General features: G+C 45.9%; 1 protein-coding gene across 1 annotated transcript in view; it reads left to right on the top strand.

The window, feature by feature from the left end:
- Positions 1 to 761: 761 nt before the first annotated feature.
- The window catches only part of TSEN15 (tRNA splicing endonuclease subunit 15), a 29,184-nt gene continuing 5,769 nt past the window's right edge, over positions 762 to 24,176 (top strand). The window contains exons 1-3 of the mRNA XM_074961118.1: positions 762 to 900; positions 3,610 to 3,691; positions 4,797 to 4,932. Of these exons, the coding sequence (XP_074817219.1) occupies positions 799 to 900; positions 3,610 to 3,691; positions 4,797 to 4,932 (320 nt within the window). The 5' untranslated portion in view covers positions 762 to 798. The remainder of the gene's footprint in view (positions 901 to 3,609; positions 3,692 to 4,796; positions 4,933 to 24,176) is intronic.

The following is a 24,176-nucleotide window of genomic DNA, read 5'->3' on the forward strand; positions in this document are numbered from 1 at the left end:
CCACCCTCCTTTCCCCTCATCCCTTCCTCCACCTCCTTTTCCCTTTCAATTCCCCTAATCCTTTTCCCACCTGTCCATAGTGGAGTTTGCTTGCTGCATTTCATGGTATGTCATACATGCCATGGTGGGAGGGATAGCTCAGTGGTTTGAGCATTGGCTTGCTAAACCCAGGGTTGTGAGCTCAATGCTTAAGGGGACCATTTAGGGATCTGGGGCAAAAATTGGGGATCGGTCCTGCTTTGAGCAGGGGGTGGGACTAGATGACCTCCTGAGGTCCCTTCCAACCCCCATATGCTATGATTTCTCTCTTGGTTTGTGGCATTTATTTAATGTCCCCTGCAGTTTATTTGTGTGGTAAGCATTGCGATGAGATGCGACAGAAAGGGGATAGACAGTGGGATGGAGAGAGAGGAAGAGGTGGGTGGCTAGAGAGGGATGGGCGGACAGGGACAGATGCAGAGAGCAACAGCTCTGATGGGACAGGGCAGCTTTGGGTTGCCACTTTTGGTTGGAGAGATTCCTGGAGGTTTCATAACATGACATAATCTTTAATTAAAGATTATTTTTTAATTCCTGGAGACGCCAGGGCAAACCGGTTCCAGAACTGGCAGCCGGGCGCAGCGTGCCCTGAGCTTGCCTGGCTCACAGGCTCCCCAGGAGCAGCTGGGCACGGTGGGGAGGAGGCCGCGGGTTTGCCGCATCCGAGGCGGAACTATAGCGCGCGCTGGCTTGTCCCCGGCCGGAGCACTTAGTGCAGTGCGCCGCCCGGAGCGAAGCCGCGCTGCAAGCCGGAGCCGCATGGACGAGGCGGGCTGCGCGGCTCCGGGCACTGCCCCGAGCGGGCCGGAGCGGGAGGCCCGGGGGTCGCCCCGCGGCAACTGGATGGCGACTCACCCTAAGGTAAGCGCGGGGGCGGGCCTCGAGCTGCCCCCATGGGGGTCCTTACAGGGGCCGAGCGGAGCCTGCTACCCGCCGTCCCAAGGCTGCTCCCTGCGGCCCGGGGCTTGGGCTGTCCGGGTCCTGCAGCGGTGGGGCCCACACAAGCCCCCCGCCCAGCCGGGTGGCTCGGCGGTGCTGCGTGGCCCGGCACCCCGCCTGAAGGAGAGCGGAGCTGTCGGGACTGGGTGCTCCCCCAGCTGCTGACTGCTGGATCCCGCCTGTCTCAGCAGAGCCAGGCCGCCTCTTCCTCCAGGGTAACTGAGTTATTGGGGTCATGGCTGCGTATTTATGGTTTGACAGTTGCGGTCTATAGCTAAGACAAAATAAAATAGGCCATCTTCACTTGAGATTCACCCTAAAGATATTGTTTAAATGTCTCACGTACCCCTCTTAATTTATCTTAAGCTGCTGAAAGTCTTATTTGAAAACTAAGATTGAATAGAGGGTTTCTGCCAATTTCCCAAGAAGTTTTGCTTGAGTTCTGGAAGGAATCTTTCAAGCTGACTAATTCGATCTCAGTGTCTTATGGTAGCTTTTCACCACTAATCTTTTCTCCCGCTCTCAGCCTCACCATTGAACAAACACATCTAAGAAATCAACAAAAAACAACTTGTGAGCTACCTTCCTTTAGGGAGGAAGGAGAAAAGGAGTACCCAACTGCAATAACTTGTCAAACTGAAGTTTTTTTGTGTGGTGAGCATTCAGATCAAAACCTAAAGCAGGGGTGGGCAAGCTTTTTGGCTCGAGGGCCACATCTGGGAATAGAAATTGTATGGCTGGCCATGAGTGCTCACAAAATTGGGGTTGGGGTGCAGGAGCAGGTGAGGGCTCTGTTTGGGGGTGGGGCCAGAAATGAGGAGTTCAGGGTGCAGGGGTGTTTGAGGGCTCTGAGGTGGGGCTGGGGATGAGGAGTGTGGGGTGTAGGAGAGGGCTCTGGGCTGGGACCAAGGGGTTCGGAGAGTGGGAGGGGGGATCAGGTCTGGGGCAGGAGATTGGGGCACGGGGAGGAGGGTGAGGGCTCCAGCTGGGGGTGCAGGTTCTGGGGTGGGGCTGGGGATGAGTGGTTTGGGGTGTAGGAGGGTGGTCTGGGCTGGTACCGAGGGGTTTGGAGGGCAGGAGGGGGATCAGGGCTAGGGTGCAGGGGGAGGCTCGGGGTGCAGGTTCTGGGAGGCGCTTACCTCAAGTGGCTCCCGGAAGCAGTGGCATGTCCCCACTGTGGCTCCTACGCGGAGGCGCGGCCAGGCAGCTCTGCGTGCTGCCCCGTCTGCAGGTGCCACCCCTGCAGCTCCCATTGGCTGCGGTTCGCATCCAATGGGAGCTGTGGGGGCAGCGCTTGGGGTGGGGGCAGTGTGCAGAGCGGAATCCCCTGGCTGCCCCTACACATAGGAGCTGGAGTGGCGCTGTGCTGGGAGCCGCGTGGAGCAGCCTTTGACCCTGCTCCCCGGCTGGAGTGCCGGAGCAGGGCAAGCCCCAGACCCCGTTCCCCAGCTGGAACTTGAGGGCCGGATTAAAATGACTGGCAGGCCAGATTCAACCTGCGGGCCATAGTTTGCCCACCCCTGACCTAGAGTCTAGACAGAGAAACAGAGATAGTAGCATGACTAGGTAGACAGAGAGATTTTTGTTTCCCCTTATCTGATCTGTTTTCATGACTTATTTGTATATTATTAATTTGAATGGTGTTTCACAGGAAACTTTTTAAAAGAGCATAATTTCTGCCCTGAAAAGCATTGATTGTAAATTCCTTAGGACACTGACCTTTGTCGTCTTGGATGTTTGTAAAGGACCAATAGGCCCCATGCACACCAATGGAGCTATATAAATAATGAGTCTCCTGTTAGTAGTACACCTTGGAATAGTCAAAACTGCTAGGTCTCTTTGTTGGAAGAGGAACTTGATGGATTAATGTGATTTTAATGTAAGAAACTTCTTAAGAGTTTAGCATATGGAGAAACCTTATCTTACATTTTATAATCAGAGCTGTTGAGGAGTATTAGCATGTTATTTACCCCATTATGTAAAGTAAGAACCAGAGGTCTTCCAGTGAAATTAATAGGCAGCAGGTTTAAAATAAATAGAAGGAAGTATTTCTTTGCACAACTTGTAAAGGGGATGTTCTGAAGGTCAGAAGTATAACTGGATTAAAAAAAGAATGAAATGAAATTCTTGGAGGATAGGTCCATTAAAGGCAAGATGGTTGGGGAGGCATCCCTATTCTCCGGATGTCCTACACCTCTGACGGTCAGAAGCTGAGACTGGATGATAGGGGATGAATCACTCTATAATTACCCTGCTGAAGCATCTGGCACTGGCCACTATCAGAAGGCAGGATATTGGGCCAGATGGACCATTGGTCTGACTCAGTATGGCCATTTTTTATGTACTGTAGCAGAAACAGATGAAACTCAGAATCTTTCTCCACAAAAACAGCTCTGTTCCAGAAACAGTCAAGATTCTTTTAATGCCTTTTTATCTGGGCCAAGCAGAAATGTAACTTTAAAATATTTTAAGAGGTCAATATTTATATTGGTGTTTAATCTTTTTGAATCTTAGTAGCAGTTCTTTAAACAGGCTCCATACTTTCTCATGCTCTTTTGAAAGGTTTTATGTATCTGTACCAATCTGACTTCCGCTCTGCATTCTTTGATTGCTGTTACATGTTGGTTTCAGCTCACGGAGATGATGTCATTGGATGTGGCTGACAGCACTCAAGTATATGCTGCGTTCTTAGTTTACTTGGACCTCTTAGAAGGTAAATCAATGAAAATATTTTTCTTGAGAGGCTGAGCAATCTGGGACATCAAATAAACTAACGTATGTACTCTGATTTTTGAAGACCTACATGCTAGTAGCAAGTATCAGAGGGATAGCCGTGTTAGTCTGTATCCACAAAAACAACGAGGAGTCCAGTGGCACCTTAAAGACTAACAGATTTATTTGGGCATAAGCTTTTGTGGGTAAAAAGACACTTCTTCAGATGCTTGGAGTGAAAATTACAGATACAAACATAAATATACTGGCACATGAAGAGAAGGGAATTACCTTACAAGTGGAGAACCAGTGATGACAAGACCATTTCAATCAGGGTGTCCACTCCCAGTAATTGATGAGCAGAGCAGTGATTCTCAACCATGGGTACACGTACCCCTGGGGTACGCAAGGTCTTCTATGGGATACATCAACTCATTTAGATGTTTGCCTACTTTTACAACAGGCTACATAAAAAGCACTAGCAAAGTCAGTACAAACTAAAATTTCATACAGACAGTGACATGTTACTGTTCTATATACTACATCAGCAGTTCTCAAACTGTGGGCAAGTTAATTTTAATGGAGTTGCCAGGGCCACTGTTGGACTTCCTGGGGCCCAGGGCAGAAAGCTGAAGCCTGAGACCTGCCATGCGGGGCTGAAGCCGAAACCCGAGTTTTTAAGTGAGGTGAAACTTGGGGTATGCAAGACAACTCTGACTCCTGAAAGGGGTACAGTGGTTTGGAAAGGTTGAGAACCACTGCAGCTGGGGACCTTGCCTTTAATCCCTTGTGGCTGTTTCATTAAAGAATTGTTCACAAGCTGATAGTTGGTGCTTGACTGAACTGTAGCTCACGAAAGCTTATGCTCAAATAAATTTGTTAGTCTCTAAGGTGCCACAAGTACTCCTTTTCTTTTTGCGAATACAGACTAACATGGCTGCTACTCTGAAACCTGGGAAAACTTTGTGTCTCATGGGGAATATTTTACATAGGGGGAAAAATAAAGACCATAAGAAGTTGACTTTCTTTCCAAATTTATTCCCTCCTTAATGATGCAACCAGAGAGAGACTTGTGTGTTGTGCTTTTGTCCCTCTCTTATTTTCAGGCAGAAACTGGCATGAAGTGACATGCGTTGGACTAGCAGAACTCCAGCTCGTATGTCTCCGTGGGCATGAGAGAGAAGCTGAGAATTTACAGGTTGTGGTGCCAACACCTGTCCACATGTCATTCACTCATCAGAGGTGAGCAAGTGATCCCAGAGTATTTGGTGCTGAATTACCAGAAAGAAAAAACAAATAGAGGATGTAAATATTGATAGGGCAACTGATAACTCCTGTAAAGCTTTAGAAAAACATTCTCTGTCAAACAAAAAGACGACGGGGGGAAAAAAAAAGAGACAGGGGAAAAACAAATTTGAACACATGAGTTGAGTTATTTCTAGTATTAGGAACATTATGAGGGTGGGATTTTTTTCCTTTAGCCTGATCAATTTCTTTTGCTTTTTCCTCACTTGAAATAACCCTGCAATGTAACGATTTCAACAGCAATTGGCTGTGTGTCCACTCAAAAAATGTTTTGTACTATTTAAAGTTCTATCTGAAGTATTCATGGTGATCACCTGTATTGGAGTTTATACAGATAATTATTTTCAAGTACCTTGAAGATGATGATAAATGCTTATTTTCTACTGCTTTTGTTAGATACTGAATCACAGGAATGGACTCTCTCTTTTTTTTATTAATTTAAATATAATCCTGGCCACTTTCAATCTGAAAATTTGCTTCTACAGGCTGAAAACAGTTTTTTATATAAATAGCATTTTCAGAGCTACGCTTTTGCATTAGATCTATCTAGGAAAGTGCTCTATAAACCCTTACTTTCACAGCTATATGTACAATTTCTTGTGGTGCTCAAGGAGGGAGAAACAAGAAATATCTGCTTTTCTAATGACATAGGTTTTGTAATGGAAAGTGTTTTCAGGGTTACTTTAAAAAGAAATTCTGTTCAAATCAAACTTTGTTTACATTTTGGGTGTGTTCTAATGGTTAGGTAAAATGTACAGTATTCTTCCCATCTGATAATGGCTATCTTCTTTCTCTTCCCCTGCCCCCCATGCCTGACATCCTAATCCTATGACACCTCTAAGGAATGGTTTATCTAGAGCCCTGCGTGGATACAAAATTTGTATCCACGTCTGATCTGCATACATGGTCCGCAGATATAAAGCGGATAGCCTCAGATTTGCATGGCTCTAACTGTCACTTTGATCATTTATTACGGTGATGTCAGGGGAGCTGCCAACAGATCATACAGTTAATTGCACTTGATGTACAGTGAACTTCATTTATGTGCATGCTCTGTGAATGTCTTTTTTGGCACATTTACATTTTCCAGTGATTTTATAGATGACAGACTTGTCTGAAGCAAACAATCTTGCATCCCAATAGTAAATACGTAGTAGGTTATCCTGTGGGTATCTTTTCAGCAGCAGTAAACCTATGGCAGGAAATGTGTACTATGGCAACTAGTCATATGGTTGGAAGTTTTCTAGTTGTAAATTAATAAGATTTTTCAGTTGCTATTCAACAGACCAATCATTTGGCTAGTATGGATATGGTTTTAAAAAGAAATATCACAAAACGGTATTGTCAGATGGCATGACTTGCTGCTCTGTTGTATAATCGCAAAGCTATTGAAAGAAAAGCTAGAAGACGAAGTATTTGCTACTGTTCTGCTTCTTGTGAAGGTGTTGACCATTTTCTGTAGGGACAGATTTCTCTCATGGTTTGGGGGTTGGAGATAGACCCAAAATAGGTGTGGGTAGTTGGGTAGCAAACTAGGATATTGGCTTTTCTCACTGAAGTTGCTTCTGCATGCTGTCTCTTGTTTCCTACATGTTGGTGGGTTTCTACTGGAAGTGGAAACCTTTTTCCTCCCTGTGGATGGGCAGGTGCCAGCAGTTCTGTGTCCTAACATGTATTTTATTGCTGGGAGATACAGCACAACATTTGTAACCCATCTTTGTATCCCATCGGACTTTTCATTCATGGACTCTGAATCTGTTTGTACTGTGGTGGCACTGTTTGCTCTGTTTCTGGCATCAGCGTGGATGAAATCTTTTATTGGAAGGATGGTTGACTGTTAGAGTGAATGCATTACATTGATTAAAAGTACAGTTTGTGACCAGCTTTTGCTGTTGAGTAAATATATAGAGTATGTTGTCACTAAAATGTGTTCTGGCTGAATACAGTTCTCCACTTTCAGATGACTCCATTAAAGCTGTACATATGCCTGACCCTAATGCTGGTTTAATAGCCATTGCTGATATGTGGCAGGAGAATGGTATGGATACTGCTGAACACAATGTAGATACATGATTCTTGATGTCTCCAGTATACAGTGACTGGTGTCTCAATGGTCACCATCAAAAGGAGCCAAATAGAATGACCTGAGTTCTGTCAACAGCCACAGGGACTGTCCAACAAGTGCATCCTTGGGGATGGAATTTCACAGGCACATCTTACCAGTGAGAAGGCCTGCCTCCTCTTGCTGACACCGAGCAGTGAGAATCCAGAGGATGGTTTCTGGGGTACATGGGGCAAAAGGTAATGCAGTGTGTAAGGACTGTAAATAATTAATCTGTAAGTATCCAAATGTCACTATTTGAAAATGACTTTTCTATAGGCAAAACAATAAAATGAATTGTAGAGCCAGTTGGAAATGCAGCAGGTTGCAATAATGCTGATCCCTTGTTCTGATTGTCAGTTTATTGAGCTAACCTTGTCTTGTGTTAGTGTTGAAACCATGGTTTAAATTGTTGATTAAAATGTACTGGCACTATTGCTAACTAAGCGTGGAAATCATAAGCTAAATAAAAAGAAGGTAGCAAATGGCTGATGTTCTCTTACTTAGGGTATGTCTACACTACGAAATTAGGTTGAATTTATAGAAGTCGGTTTTTTAGAAATCGTTTTTATATAGTCGATTGTGTCTGTCCCCACACAAAATGCTCTAAGTGCATTAACTCGGCGGAGTGCTTCCACAGTACCGAGGCTAGCGTCGACTTCCGGAGTGTTGCACTGTGGGTAGCTATCCCGCAGTTCCCGCCACCCATTGGAATTCTGGGTTGAGATCCTAATGCCTGATTGGGCAAAAAACATTGTTGCAGATGGTTCTGGGTACATGTCGTCAGGCTCTCCCTCCCTCCGTGAAAGCGCCTTTTTTCCTGAGTTACCTGTGCAGACGCCATACCACAGCAAGCATGGAGCCCGCTCAGCTCACTGTCACCGTATGTCTCCTGGGTGCTGGCAGACGCGGTACTGCATTGCTACACAGCAGCAGCAACCCATTGCCTTGTGGCAGCAGACGGTGAAACAGGCCTGAAAACCATCGTCATCGTGTCTGAGGTGCTCCTGGCCGCCTCGGCAAGGTCGGTCAGGAGCACCTGGGCAGACATGGGCGCAGGGACTAAATTAGGAGTGACTCGACCAGGTCATTCTCTTTTTAGTCCTGCAGGCAGTCCTATTGTACCATCTTATGGTGAGCAGCCAGGAGATGAGGATGGCTAGCCGTCCTATTGCACCATCTTCTGCCGAGCAGCCAGGAGATGTGAATGGCTAGCAGTCCTATTGCACCATCTTCTGCCGAGCAGCCAGGAGATGTGGATGGCTTGCAGTCCGACTGCACCGTCTGCTGCCAGCCAAAGATGTAACAGATAGATGGAGTGGATCAAAACAAGAAATAGACCAGATTTGTTTTGTATTCGTTTGCTTCCCCCTCCCTCCCTCCATGAAATCAACGGCCGACAATCGTTTTGGTGAGGTCTGTCAGGGGCACCTTGAAAACTGTAATGGAGATTCAGTCCTGCCTGAAATACCAGAGTGGGGGGGATAGCTTGCGGGTTGAGCATTGGCCTGCTAAACCCAGGGTTTTGAGTTCAATCCTTGAGGGGGCCATTCTGTGTGACAGTTGTTTTTGTTTCTCCTTGATGTAAAGCCACCCCCTTTGTTGATTTTAATTCCCTGTAAGCCAACCCGGTATGCCATGTCGTCAGTCGCCCCTCCCTCCGTCAGAGCAATTGCAGACAATCGTTCCGCGCCTTTTTTCTGTGCAGACGCCATACCATTGCAAACATGGAGCCCGCTCAGATCACTTTGGGAATTAGGAGCACATTAAACACCACACGCATTAACCAGCAGTATATGCAGCACCAGAACCTGGCAAAGCGAAACCGGGCGAGTAGGCGACGTCAGCGCGGTGACGAGAGTGATGAGGACATGGACACAGACTTCTCTCAAAGCACAGGCACTGGCAATGCGGGCATCATGGTGCTAATGGGGCAGGTTCATGCGGTGGAACGCCAATTCTGGGCCTGGGAAACAAGCACAGACTGGTGGGACCGCATAGTGTTGCAGGTCTGGGACGATTCCCAGTGGCTGCGAAACTTTTGCATGCGTAAGGGCACTTTCATGGAGCTTTGTGACTTGCTCTCCCCTGCCCTGAGGCACAATAATACCAAGATGAGAGCAGCCCTCACAGTTGAGAAGCGAGTGGCCGTAGCCCTGTGGAAGCTTGCAACGCCAGACAGCCACCGGTCAGTCCGGAATCAATTTGGAGTGAGCAAATCTACTGTGGGGGCTGCTGTGATGCAGGTAGCCAGCGCAATCAAAGATCTGCTGATATCAAGGGTAGTGACCCTGGGAAATGTGCAGGTCATAGTGGATGGCTTTGCTGCAGTGGGATTCCCTAACTGTGGTGGGGCCATAAACGGAACCCATATCCCTATCTTGGCACCAGAGCACCAAGCCGGCGAGTACATAAACCACAAGGGATACTTTTCAATAGTGCTGCAAACACTGGTGGATCACAAGGGACATTTCACCAACATCAACGTGGGATGGCCGGGAAAGGTACATGACGCTCGCATCTTCAGGAACTCTGGTCTGTTTCAAAAGCTGCAAGAAGGGACTTTATTCCCACACCAGAAAATAACCATTGGGGATGTTGAAATGCCTATAGCTATCCTTGGAGACCCAGCCTACCCCTTAATGCCATGGCTCATGAAGCCATACGCAGGTAGCCTGGACAGTAGTCAGGAGCTGTTCAACTACAGGCTGCACAAGTGCAGAATGGTGGTAGAATGTGCATTTGGACATTTAAAAGCCTGGTGGCGCAGTTTACTGACTCGGTTAGACCTCAGCAAAACCAATATTCCCACTGTTATTACTGCTTGCTGTGCGCTCCAATATCTGTGAGAGTAAGGGGGAGACGTTTTTATAGAACAATGGGTACACTCTTTCACGGTAAACCTTGCTGTTAACATTACATACATAGCACATGTGCTTTCGTTCCAAGATCTCATTTTGCCTCCCCCCACCACGTGGCTAGCCCCTCCGCTCCCGCTGTTAGCCACGGGGAGTGGGGAGGAACATTTCTGTTCAGCCACAGGCAAACAGCCCAGCAGGAATGGGCACCTCTGAATGTCCCCTTAAGAAAAGCACCCTATTTCAACCAAGTGACCACGAATGATATCACTCTCCTGAGGATAACACAGAGAGATAAAGAACGGATGTTGTTTGAACGCCAGCAAACATACGCTGCAATGCTTTATTCTACAGTGATTCCCAAGTACGTGCTACTGGCCTGGAGTGGTAAAGTGTCCTACCATGGTGGACGGAATAAGGCTGCCCTCCCCAGAAACCTTTTGCAAAGGCTTTGGGAGTACATCCAGGAGAGCCGCGAATGCCTGGGCAAATTAATCATTAAACATGCTTGCTTTTAAACCACGTATACTATTTTAAAAGGTACACTCACCAGAGGTCCCTTCTCCGCCTGGCGGGTCTGGGAGGCAGCCTTGGGTGGGTTCAGCGGGTACTAGCTCCAGGTCCAGGGTGAGAAACAGTTCCTGGCTGTCGGGAAAACTGGTTTCTCCGCTTGCTTGCTGTGAGCGATCTACAACCTCCTCCTCCTCCTCATCTTCCTCGTCCCCAAACCTGCTTCCATGTTGCCTCCATCTCCATTGAAGGAGTCAAACAACATGGCTGGGGTAGGGGTGGCTGAACCCCCTAAAATGGCATGCAGCTCATCATAGAAGCGGCATGTTTGGGGCTCTGACCCGGAGCGGCCGTTTGCCTCTCTGGTTTTCTGGTAGGCTTGCCTCATCTCCTTAAGTTTCACACAGCACTACTTCGGGTCCCTGTTATGGCCTCTGTCCTTCATGCCCTGGGAGATTTTGACAAAGGTTTTGGCATTTCGAAAACTGGAACGTAGTTCTGATAGCACGGATTCCTCTCCCCATACAGCGATCAGATCCCGTACCTCCCATTCGGTCCATGCTGGAGCTCTTTTGCGATTCTGGGACTCCATCATGGTCACCTCTGCTGATGAGCTCTGCATGGTCACCTGCAGCTTGCAACGCTGGCCAAACAGGAAATTGAAATTCAAAAGTTCACGGGCCTTTTCCTGTCTACCTGGCCAATGCATCTGAGTTGAGAGTGCTGTCCAGAGCAGTCACAATGGAGCACTCTGGGATAGCTCACGGAGGCCAAGTGCACTGGCGGTAGGACTCAATCGCCATGAGACAAAACTTAAAAGGGAAATGACCTGGCTGAGTCACTCCCATGTTTGCCCAGGCGCCCCAACCTCATCGAGGTTGGTTAAAAGAGCAACTACGTCGACGACGGTTACCAGTCATACTGCACTGTCTGCTGTCAAAAGGCAATAAATTGCTGCTGTGTAGCAATGCAGTACCGCGTCTGCCAGCACCCATGAGACATACGGTGACGGTTAGCTGAGTGGGCTCCATGCTTGCCATGGTATGGCATCTGCACAGGTAACTCAAAAAAAAAGGCGCAAAACAATTGTCTGCCCTTGCTTTCACGGAAGGAGGGAGGGAAGTGGGGCGTGACAATATGTACCCAGAACCACCCGCGACAATGTTTTAGCCCCATCAGGCCCTGGGACATCTACCCAGAATTCAAATGGGCGGCGGAGACTGCGGGAACTGTAGAATAGCTACCCACAGTGCAATGCTCCGGAAGTCGACGGTTGCCTCGGTACTGCGGACACACTCCGCTGACTACATGCACTTAGAGCATTTGTGTGGGGACACACACAATCGACTGTATAAAAACGCTTTCTACAAAACTGACTTCTATAAATTTGACGTAATTTTGTGGTGTAGACATACCCTGAGAAGAACCTGTGGATTTTAGCCCATGTGGTCCCTTGGCTCTGCCATGTTCCCTATTTACCGCAGACCAACAGCTGTGTCCACCAGTGTACTATGTCTGAGTGTCTAATTGTCAAATTAAATTTAACATCCCTGTGGCAGATAAAACACCACAGTGGCCCAACACTATAGCATTTAATTTCAGAAAGGGGAACTACATAAAAATGAGGAGGTTAGTTAAACAGAAATTAAAAGGTACAGCACCAAAAGTAAAATCCTTGCAAACTACATGGAAACATTTTAAAAACACCATAATAGAGGCTCAACTTAAATGTATACCCCAAATTAATAAACATAGTAAGAGAACCAAAAAAGCACCACCATGGCTAAACAACAAAGTAAAAGAAGCAGTGAGAGGCAAAAAGGCATCCTTTAAAAAGTGGAAGTTAAATCCTAATGAGGAAAATAGGAGCATAAACTCTGGCAAATGAAGTGTAAAAATATAATTTAGGAAGGCCAAAAAAGAATTTGAAGAACAGCTAGCCAAAGAATCAAAAAGTAATAGCAAAAAATTTAAGTACAGCAGAAGCAGGAAGCCTGCTAAACAACCAGTGGGGCCACTGGACGATCAAGATGATAAAGGAGCACTCAAGGACGATAAGGCCATTGCAGAAAAACAAAATGAATTCTTTGCATCGGTCTTCATGGTTGAGAATGTGAGGCAGATTCCCAAACCTCAGCCATTCTTTTTAGGTGACAAATCTGAGGAATTGACCCAGATTAAGGTGTCATTAGAGGTGGTTTTGGAACAAATTGATAAACTAAACAGTAATTAATAATTCACCAGGCCCAGACGGTATTCACCCAAGAGTTCTGAAGGAACTCAAATGTGAAATTGCAGCACTACTAACTGTCGTCTGTAACCTATCATTTAAATCAGCTTCTGTACCAAATGACTGGAGGATAGCTAATGTGACGCCAATTTTTTAAAATGGCTCCAGAGGTGATCCCAGGAATTACAGGCCTGTAAGCCTGACTTCAGGCAAACTGCTTGAAACTATAATAAGGAACAATATTGTCAGACACATAAATGAACATAATTTGTTGGGGAATAGTCAACATGGTTTTTGTAAAGGGAAATCATGCCTCAACAATCTACTAGAATTCTTTGAGGGGGTCAACAAGCATGTGGACAAGGGGGATCCGGTGGATATAGTGTATTTAGATTTTCAGAAAGCCTTTGACAAGATCCTCACCAAAGGCTCTTAAGCAAAGTAAACAGTCCTGGGATAAGAGGGAAGGTTCTCTCATGGATTGGTAACTGGTTAAACGATAGGAAACAAAGGGGAGGAATAAATGGTCAGTTTTCAGAATGGAGAGAGGTAAATAGTGGTGTCTCCCAGGGGTCTGTACTGGGCCCAGTCCTATTCAACATATTCATAAATGATCTGGAAAAAGGGGTAAACAGTGAGGTGGCAAAATTTGCAGATGCTACAAAACTACTCAAGATAGTTAAGTCCCAGGCAGACTGTGAAGAGCTACAAAAGGATCTCACAAAATGGGCAGATGAAGTTCAGTGTTGATAAATGCAAAGTAATGCACATTGGAAAACATAATCCCAACTATACGTATAAAATGATGAGGTCTAAATTAGCTGTTACCACTCAAGAATGATCTTGGAGTCATTGTGGATAGTTCTCTGAAAACATCCACTCAGTGTGCAGTGGCAGTCAAAAAAGTGAACAGAATGTTGGGAATCATTAAGAAAGGGATAGAAAATATCATATTGCCGCTATATAAATCCATGGTACGCCCACACCTTGAATACTGTGTGCAGATGTGGTCACCCCATCTCAAAAAAGATATATTGGACTTGGAAAAGGTTTGGAAAAGGGCAACAAAAATTATTGGGGTACGGAATGGCTGCCGTATGAGGAGAGATAAATAAGACTGAGACTTTTCAGCTTGGAAAATAGATGACTAAGGGATGATAGAGGGCTATAAAATCATGACTGGTATGGAGAAAGTAAATAAGGAAGTGTTGTTTACTCCTTCTCAGAACACAAGAACTAGGGGTCACCAAATGAAATTAATAGGCAGCACGTTTAAAAGAAACAAAAGGAAGTATTTCTTCACACAAGGCACGGTCAACTGTGGAACTCCTTGCCAGAGGATGTTGTGAAGGCCAAGACTATAACAGGGTTCAAAAAAGAACTGGATACGTTCATGGAGGTTAGGTCCATCAGTTGCTATTAGCCAGGATGGACAGGGATGGTGTCCCTAGCCTTTGTTTGCCAGAAGCTGGGAACGTGCAACAGGGGATGGATCACTTGATGATTACCTGTTCCGTTCATTCCCTCTGGGGCACCTGGCATTGGCCACTGTCAGGATACAGGATACTGATCTAGATGGACCTTTGGTCTGACCAAGTATGGCCGTTCTTATGTTCTTAAAGTGTTCCAGAATTAAGGCCCCAGCCCAGTAAATCATTTAAGCATAGATAGTTCCTGTGAAGTCAATGAAACTACTGGCATGAGCGTAAGTATTTGCAGGACTGAAATTAATGAAGCCAGTTTCACTCTCAGGTTGTTAGTATCGCACTGTTTGGAGGGTTTATTTATTTAAACATAACTATGTTTTGACAAATATTTTTTGAAAGTGTTTATTGGTCTTATGTCAACAGACTTTGTACAAACTTTGGGGGCCAGAAGTGGGTTGATGTCCCTTTTAAACATTTGTCCAATTTGTAATTAGGCAACATGTTTTCTTCTAGTGAGCTGTAGCAATTTTTGCTTAGAAACAATAGCACTATCCTTTTTCTGGTTCACTTTTACCTTGTAAGTGAAATTAAACATTCTCTTCACAACTGTAATTGTCAGTAGTTCCTCCAGCCACTAGTATCAATTAGTTGCAAATTGCTCACTTGTAAGATTATTCTTAAAAAGGCATATATTGTAACTTCAAATATTAAACTTCCTGAAACTGGTAAGTTGGTTAGCATCCAAATAGAAACTTATTTTTAACAAGTCAGTAATTACTGTTTATACCACTCAATTTGCTTGTGTTCATGTGTTCAAAGTTGCAATAGTCTAATATAGTTTGCAGAAGTCTATTTATTTCTCAGAGTGGGAGAGGGAGGTCTCTGAGGTCAATTAGTCTTAAATATGAAATGTTAAAAACAGACTTGTAGACTGCCCTGCAGGATCCTCTGCCAAAATAAGGAGAGTGACTTTTTATCATGTGCAATAAGGACAGTGACTATTTTTATCATATGTGAATTTAACCTTCCTCTGTTGCCTCATTCTACCCAAATTTGAAAACTAAAGCTAAAGCTAGATCAAGGGCATAGTGCTTGGGACTGGAAGGGCTGACTTTTCACAGACACACGGGCCCAAGTTCTATCCATCTCTCCGGTTTCAAGGCAGTCATCTGGGAGCAGTGTTTGGTGTAATACTTGCTTGCCTGGCTGGATGCTCTGCTGCACTGACTGCAGTACTGTAGAGAACTTTTCCGTTGGTTGTCGTGAGTAAGGGGACTCTTGTTTCCAGCACAAGTTTGGGTGAAGTGCTGATTTCTGTGTACAGAGACTAACATACATTAATTCTCCAGCCCTGACTTGCCCCTTCACATGCTTGGAGGGGGAGGAAGCTGTTCAGTTTGGTCAAGCTTCTACTGAATAATTCATCCAGGAGCTATAAAGGATAGATTCAAAACCTTCAGCTTCCGTGGTATGGAAAGATTATGGCTTATTTCAGCTAATTGGAGCCCTGTGCCATATATTACAAACTGCTCACAGCACTCATTGTTTTGTCTTTGCTTTTCAGACGTTTTTTGCAAAGAGAATTTTTAATAGAAATAAACTTTATCTTCACCTCCCTCTTTGTCTTGTTGCACTGGCTGCCCGTGTCCAGATTCCTGTAAGGTCTGTCCTGCTCGTTTGAGGATTTCCCTGAATATGGCTTGGGCAGCTAACCAGTTCTTCAGTTGCCTGGCATCTACTGCTTCTTTCTCTGGCCCTCTCCAAAAAGGGAGAGCATGCACACTCCACCCTGCCCTCCAAAAGGACGCTGTTAACTTGAAATCTAAATTGCAGTAAATGAGTTTAAAAATAGTCTCAGGCATTATACCTGCCCCTTCTATTAAGAATTGTGCTGATCGCTGTCATGGCTACAAATATTCCAGAAGTGCATTAAATGAAGAGACCTAGTATCTGTCGTGTGATGACATGTGAGCCTCCCCTGCTATTTGTAATTTTACTACCGTGTTTTCCTAGTGCGTGAAAGACCCACGCGACAGGAGAAACTGCTGAATGCAAAGTGCTGTCACATACGCGAGCTGGGGAAATGCCTAACCTCAGTGATGAGGATTTTATCTCTTTCTTGTAATAACAATAGGTAAAATATTTTCACACAAATGTGGAATTGAAAAAAATCAGTTGTGTCTCTTTCTATTGGGTTAGTGATCAAAGGACTGGATTGCAGCATGAGTGGTTGTTTTGGGTAAACTGTTAAGTAGGAGAGTGTGGCCTATGGGCTATAATTCATGATTGGGAATTGAGATCTGGGTAGTACTCCTGTGTCTGTCATGTAACCTCAGCTGATGGTTCTATAAAATGGAGAGAATATCTACTTCACAGGTGTTGGGCTTAGTTCGAAGCTTTAAGGGCATGTCTACTTTGCAGCCGAAGCTCTGGGACCTTCCCACCTCGCGGGATCCTAGAACTCGGGCTGCAGCTCAAGCCCGAACATCTACACCACAATTAAACAGCTCCTTAACCTGAGTCAGCTGGCATGGGCCAGTTGTGGGTGTTTAACTGCAGCTTAGACATACCCCAAAATCCTCTGCCTGGGTAGGTGGTTTAGAAATGTAAACTGTTAAATGTGTTATTTTATATAGCAATATCTTTTTCATGATGAAATCCAGTTAATCTTGTACAAAGTAGATTGAAAGTATACTTGATGGGGGTTTTGTGTGCAAATTTAAGGCCTAATTCTCGTCACGCTGACCTCAATAGGAGTAGGATCTGGTTTGCTATGAGCACGCAAAATCACAGGCATGAATTTTAGAAGCAGAGTTCGTTACCCTGAAAATTTGGTCCCTTAAGTCTAAGAAGAGGGGAAACACCTCTTTTACAAGAAACACTGATGTCATTTGTGGGATTATCTTTATTGCTTTGTGGGATTATTTGCATGAGAGTGAATTTTCAGTACATCTTCACTCTTGCAGTGCTTCAGGTTCTCCTAGTTTTTCTGTCCCTGGATTTTTCCCATCCCAGTGCTTCTACTGAAATTGAGATCTGTTGCTGGTGAAACCCCAAACCTTAGCAGCCTCTCTTGTAACATTCAATGACTTTTCCTCATTTAAAAAAAAAAAAAAGAAACTTGCAGGATATTTTAGCTCAGCAGACTTCTCACTGTGCTCCCAGCAGCACAAAAGCTTGATTGTTCTATAAGCTCTCTTGGGGCTCCAACTGCCTTTCAGTTTTACTCGGCAGTCACTGGCATGAATCCCTTGAAGGTGGCATGTGTAAGGGTATCTGTTGTTGCTGAACCTCTGGATGAACAGGGCTATTCTGGAGCCTCAGGCACCAAGTTAATTATGTATTGTAGTCCACAATTTCATTTTGGCAAGACGGCGTAAAACTGTAATGATTTTGCTATTGTATATGTGCTTCATTTACAAGACTGCATTCACTAATAAGTGGCGTTTATTAGGACAATGCATGCTTCAGAGCAAAACAGAAGTCATGATCTATGATTCTAAGTTCTTCCAAAACCATCACAGGATGTCCCCATCGTGAGTTAAGTTTCTTGGTATACAAGCCTGATGTTTGGAGTTTTTAATGCTGACACATCAACAGTGACAACAACAGGCACCAGCTAAAGTTGCTCATAAAGAGCAAAAAATTCAACCTCCCTCTTCCTGCAGGTTAACCACAGCTCTGTTGGCTTTGAACTTTTAGCTACACCTTATTGAAATCTGGTAGTGGATTATATTGAGCTTTTTAAAGTTAAAAATGAGGTTGACAAAGGGTGCTTCTACAGCTCCATTGGAGAGAAGTGACTGGCTTACAACTTCTGTCAGACTGTTATGTTAACTTTAATGAGTAGGAATTTCTGTGTTCCTTTGCAACATCGGTCATTCTGCAAGGAACTTGTGTGTCCTAGAACTAAGTGAGCTTTATTTTTGGGAGGAGAGTTTGGTCCAAAACAGCCAGGACATCTGAAGGCTGTGAGGCCCAGTGCACAGGGTCTGTTAACTCTCTTATGTCCTTTGAAGAAGATAATGAGAAATAATAGCTGTAGGTAATGACCAGCTATACACAGTGCATGCCATCAGCATTGTACCATTGATACTGATGTATACTTAGGTGATCAGTAAAGATGGAAAGACTGGATATTGTAACACACAGTCTGCATGATGACTGATGCGTGAGGAAGGGGGAATCAGGAATACAGTGGAAATGAAGACAGCCTTTTGGCACTGGTTCAGATTAAAATAGTAGCATAGTCAACATTCTGGGCCCTATTGGTCCTGGGGGATGGATCATTTTTGGGGGTACCCAAATAAGCAATGCAGGATTCAGCGCTAAGGAATTAAACCATTAGCTTTAAAGTTTGGGCCCTTGTCTTGAGGAGCTGAGCATCCTCGGTTTCCTTCAGTCTCACTGGGAACAACCTTTGAGGCTGCTCAGTGCTTCACAAGACTGGTCTCTGCTGCTGCTGCTGAGAATGTTGAGGAATGGAGGCAGTTGGAACTGCTCTGATGAGATAGAGCAGGGAGTAATACTCCAGAATTTAATTCTCCATTCTTCAAGAATTGTTTAAGGTTACCAGGCCCTGGAGAGAGATCAGGGTATATCTTGAGCACCCGTCTACAATCCGTGGGGAAGAACTATTTCTGGCTATTAAGTTGGGACTACTCTTTGCTCTTTCCGTCAGAGGAGAAGGACATGGGAAATAAGCAAAATGCAAATATGGGAAACAGTTCCCCCCTATGAAGTTACTGGGTGATGTTCTCTGGCCTGTATTGTGCAAAAGGTCTGAATAGATTATGATAATGGACCTTTCTGGCATTAAAATCTGTGAATCTTCCCTGCTAGGAGTCAAGAATGAACTGGATACAGGTACTGAGCTATGCTTTCAATCTGGTGTGTGGTTTTTCAGGTGAAGTTGGAGGCACATTGGAAGACCTACAGGGGGAAGCCTGCAACACCATAGGCTATGCTGTGGATAATTGAGCTCCTTTATCCCCCATGCTGGTAATATTCTACTTTTCCTAGGAGAAAAGGCCATCTGTATACAAGTGGTTTCAGTTAGAGATGTTTATGGGAGCAGAAACCCCTCACATCAGCGAAACCTTAACAGGAGGTAGTGGTTTGCCTTTTTCTATTATCTATGCTGTAGTCACATTCTTTGAATAAGTGGACTAGTTCATACTGCTATCTTTTCATAGGCTCTTAAATTATTGAAATGAAGGCTTATTAGCTCTGCCAGATCTGGCAAAGAAAAATATCTAGTAATATTTCTGAAGGCCAAAATGCAGAAAGGACATCTGGAGAGAGGCTGCATCCGTTTTTGGCATTTCTTTACTTAGGGGCAACGATCCTTTTGAAGTAGAAAATACTTTGTTGTATCTACATTATTAAAAAAAAATAGTGCAGTGTTTATCAGTCTCTGTTCATTGCAGATCTGATGTACAGTAAAGTCACAGTGCAAATCCAGATAAACATCTATCACAGTCTCATTATCTTCCTACCTGCTCTTATGAATGACTACGGCTGAAAAGGAACTTAATAAAAAATGCTGTATGTGATCCCAACAATGATGCCTTGAAGGGAACAGGAAACACATGCGTCTGCAGACTTCCTGAATTCCAGGGACTTATTCCTTTTAAAAGCTCTCCTCCAGATAATCTCCAACAGTGCTGCATTGCATTACAGTGTATAGCAACTAGATGTATCTTCCACAAGATTCAACAGGCTCCTTTTGGCCCTGTCTGCGTTAGGAAAACGACCTGTTCCAATGATGGGCCCCCCTGGAGCATCTTAAGCCATGATTGAAATGGTTTGTCTGGTAATATTGATCGTGTTGAAGAATGGCCCAGTTGCTGAAAATGTCATGAAATTGAGCAAAGGGGGTCTTAGACAATCGGGGTGGGGTGGGAATGCTAACACTAAGGCCTGTTAGGATGAGGAATATCGTCCCTATGGGAGTTGGATGGTGACAAGCCCATGGATTGTCTAATCTAGTTTTAAATGATTCAGACTACTCAAGAATAAACATTAAGGAGCTCCTTCTGTGTTTGGAGGTAAAGACCACTCCAACCAACAGCACATGCTTCAATCTAGTCCCAGGGCTACTCTTAAAATGAGTATGAGTTTAAATTACGTGGGTCTTGAAATTCCTCTTGCAGCCATCTACCACCATCCTGCATAATCTATATTCTCAGGAGGGAGACCATCCTATAAGTCTTGCCAGGGGTGGTGTTTCTCTAACAGGACTCCGCGCACTACAAAATTATGTTAATCTAAGTTCCGTCAGCATACAGCCATTGCCGTAGTTAAATTGCTTTTGCATGTTCACACTACACTTCTTGTGTTGGCGGTGCGCGTCCTCACCAGGAGCACTTGTACCGACTGTACTGTCAAGTGTGGGGCATTGGAGGACAGCTTCTGAAAGCCAGTTACAGTTGATGTCTGTGTGACGGGTTGGGTCACAGAAACCACCTTGGGACTGCCACCCACTGTGCTAAGACTATCTCTAAGCCCACTTTCCCTGGGAGCTTGGAACTTCAGTACCTTGCCCGGTTATGCCAGACACGCTAGCCTGCTACAAACACAGACCCAGGTCTGAACCACGTCCCTCAAAAGCTGCAGGCTTAACTGAAAACTGCTTAAGGGTATGTCTACACCACGGAATAAGGTCGAATTTATAGAAGTCGGTTTTTAGAAATCGGTTTTATATATTCGAGTGTGTGTGTCCCCACAGAAAATGCTCTAAGTGCATTAACTCGGCGGAGTGCTTCCACAGTACCGAGGCTAGAGTCGACTTCCGGAGCGTTGCACTGTGGGTAGCTATCCCACAGTTTCCGCAGTCTCCACTGCCCATTGGAATTCTGGGTTGAGATCCCAATGCCTGATGGGGCTAAAACATTGTCGCGGGTGGTTCTGGGTACATATCGTCAGTCCCCCCTTCCTTCCTTCCTTCCTTCCCTCCCTCCCTCCGTGAAAGCAAGGGTAGACAATCGTTTCGCGCCTTTTTTCCTGAGTTACCTGTGCGGACGCCATACCACCGCAAGCATGGAGCCCGCTCAGGTAACCGTCACCATATGTCTCCTGGGTGCTGGCAGACACGGTACTGCATTGCTACACAGTAGCAGCAACCCATTGCCTTCTGGCAGCAGACGGTGCAGTATGACTGGTAGCCGTCCTCGTCATGTCCGAGGTGCTCCTGGCCGCGTTGGCTGGGAGCGGCTGGGCAGACATGGGCGCAGGGACTAAATTTGGAGTGACTTTACCAGGTCATTCTCTTTAGTCCTGCAGTCAGTCCTATTGAACCGTCTTATGGTGAGCAGGCAGGCAATACGGATTGCTAGCAGTCGTATTATACCATCTTCTGCCGGGCAGGCAAGAGATGACGATGGCTAGCAGTCGTATTGTACCATCTTCTGCCGGGCAGGCAAGAGATGACGATGGCTAGCAGTCGTACTGTACCATCTTCTGCCGAGCAGCCATGAGATGTGGATGGCATGCAGTCCTTCTGCACCGTCTGCTGCCAGCCAAAGATGTAAAAGATAGATGGAGTGGATCAAAACAAGAAATAGACCAGATTTGTTTTGTACTCATTTGCCTCCTCCCCCGTCTAGGGGACTCATTCCTCTAGGTCACACTGCAGTCACTCACAGAGAAGGTGCAGCGAGGTAAATCTAGCCATGTATCAATCAGAGGCCAGGCTAACCTCCTTGTTCCAATAAGAACAATAACTTAGGTGCACCATTTCTTATTGGAACCCTCCGTGAAGTCCTGCCTGAAATAGTCCTTGATGTAAAGCCACCCCCTTTGTTGATTTTAGCTCCCTGAAGCCAACCCCGTAAGCCGTGTCGTCAGTCGCCCCTCCCTCCGTCAGAGCAACGGCAGACAATCATTCTGCGCCTTTTTTCTGTGCGGACGCCATACCAAGGCAAGCATGGAGGCCGCTCAGCTCACTTTGGCAATTAGGAGCACATTAAACACCACACGCATTATCCAGCAGTATATGCAGCACCAGAACCTGGCAAAGCGATACCGGGCGAGGAGGCGACGTCAGCGCGGTCACGTGAGTGATCAGGACATGGACACAGATTTCTCCAAAAGCATGGGCCCTGCCAATGCATGCATCATGGTGCTAATGGGGCAGGTTCATGCTCTGGAACGCCGATTCTGGGCTCGGGAAACAAGCACAGACTGGTGGGACCGCATAGTGTTGCAGGTCTGGGACGATTCCCAGTGGCTGCGAAACTTTCGCATGCGTAAGGGCACTTTAATGGAACTCTGTGACTTGCTTTCCCTTGCCCTGAAGCGCATGAATACCAAGATGAGAGCAGCCCTCACAGTTGAGAAGCGAGTGGCCATAGCCCTGTGGAAGCTTGCAACGCCAGACAGCTACCGGTCAGTTGGGAATCAATTTGGAGTGGGCAAATCTACTGTTGGGGCTGCTGTGATGCAAGTAGCCCACGCAATCAAAGATCTGCTGATATCAAGGGTAGTGACCCTGGGAAATGTGCAGGTCATAGTGGATGGCTTTGCTGCAATGGGATTCCCTAACTGTGGTGGGGCCATAGACGGAACCCATATCCCTATCTTGGCACCGGAGCACCAAGCCGCCGAGTACATAAACCGCAAGGGGTACTTTTCAATAGTGCTGCAAGCTCTGGTGGATCACAAGGGACGTTTCACCAACATCAACGTGGGATGGCCGGGAAAGGTACATGACGCTCGCATCTTCAGGAACTCTGGTCTGTTTCAAAAGCTGCAAGAAGGGACTTTATTCCCACACCAGAAAATAACTGTTGGGGATGTTGAAATGCCTATATGTATCCTTGGGGACCCAGCCTACCCCTTAATGCCATGGCTCATGAAGCCGTACACAGGCAGCCTGGACAGTAGTCAGGAGCTGTTCAACTACAGGCTGAGCAAGTGCAGAATGGTGGTAGAATGTGTATTTGGACATTTAAAGGCGCGCTGGCGCAGTTTACTGACTCGCTTAGACCTCAGCGAAACCAATATTCCCACTGTTATTACTGCTTGCTGTGTGCTCCACAATATCTGTGAGAGTAAGGGGGAGACGTTTATGGCGGGGGTGGGAGGTTGAGGCAAATCGCCTGGCTGCTGGTTACGCGCAGCCAGACACCAGGGCGGTTAGAAGAGCACAGGAGGGCGCGGTACGCATCAGAGAAGCTTTGAAAACCTGTTTCATGACTGGCCAGGCTACGGTGTGAAAGTTCTGTTTGTTTCTCCTTGATGAAACCCCCCACCCCTTGGTTCACTCTACTTCCCTGTAAGCTAACCACCCTCTCCTCCTCCCTTCGATCACCGCTTGCAGAGGCAATAAAGTCATTGTTGCTTCACATTCATGCATTCTTTATTCATTCATCACACAAATAGGGGGATGACTACCAAGGTAGCCCAGGAGGGGTGGTGGAGGAGGGAAGGAAAATGCCACACAGCACTTTAAATTTACAACTTTAAAATGTATTGAATGACAGCCTTCTTTTTTTTGGGCAATCCTCTGTGGCGGAGTGGCTGGTTGGCTGGTGGCCCCCCCACCGCATTCTTGGGCGTCTGGGTGTGGAGGCTATGGAACTTGGGGAAGAGGGCGGTTGGTTACACAGGGGCTGTAGTGGCAGTCTGTGCTCCAGCTGCCTTTGCTGCAGCTCAACCATACACTGGAGCATACTGGTTTGATCCTCCAGCAGCCTCAGCATTGAATCCTGCCTCCTCTCATCACGCTGCCGCCACCTTTCAGCTTCAGCCCTCTCTTCAGCCCGCCACTTACTTACTCTCTTCAGCCCGCCACCTCTCCTCCCGGTCATTTTGTGCTTTCCTGCACTCTGACATTATTTGCCTCCACGCATTCGTCTGTGCTCTGTCAGTGTGGGAGGACAGCATGAGCTCGGAGAACATTTCATCTCAAGTGCGTTTTTTTTTTCTTTCTAATCTTCACTAGCCTCTGGGAAGGAGAAGACCCTGTGATCATTGAAACACATGCAGCTGGTGGAGGAAAAAAAAAAGGGACAGCGGTATTTAAAAAGACACATTTTATAAAACACTGGCTA

This window comes from Natator depressus, chromosome 8 (genome assembly GCF_965152275.1).
Source record: "Natator depressus isolate rNatDep1 chromosome 8, rNatDep2.hap1, whole genome shotgun sequence".
Classification (NCBI taxonomy): Eukaryota; Metazoa; Chordata; order Testudines; family Cheloniidae; genus Natator; species Natator depressus.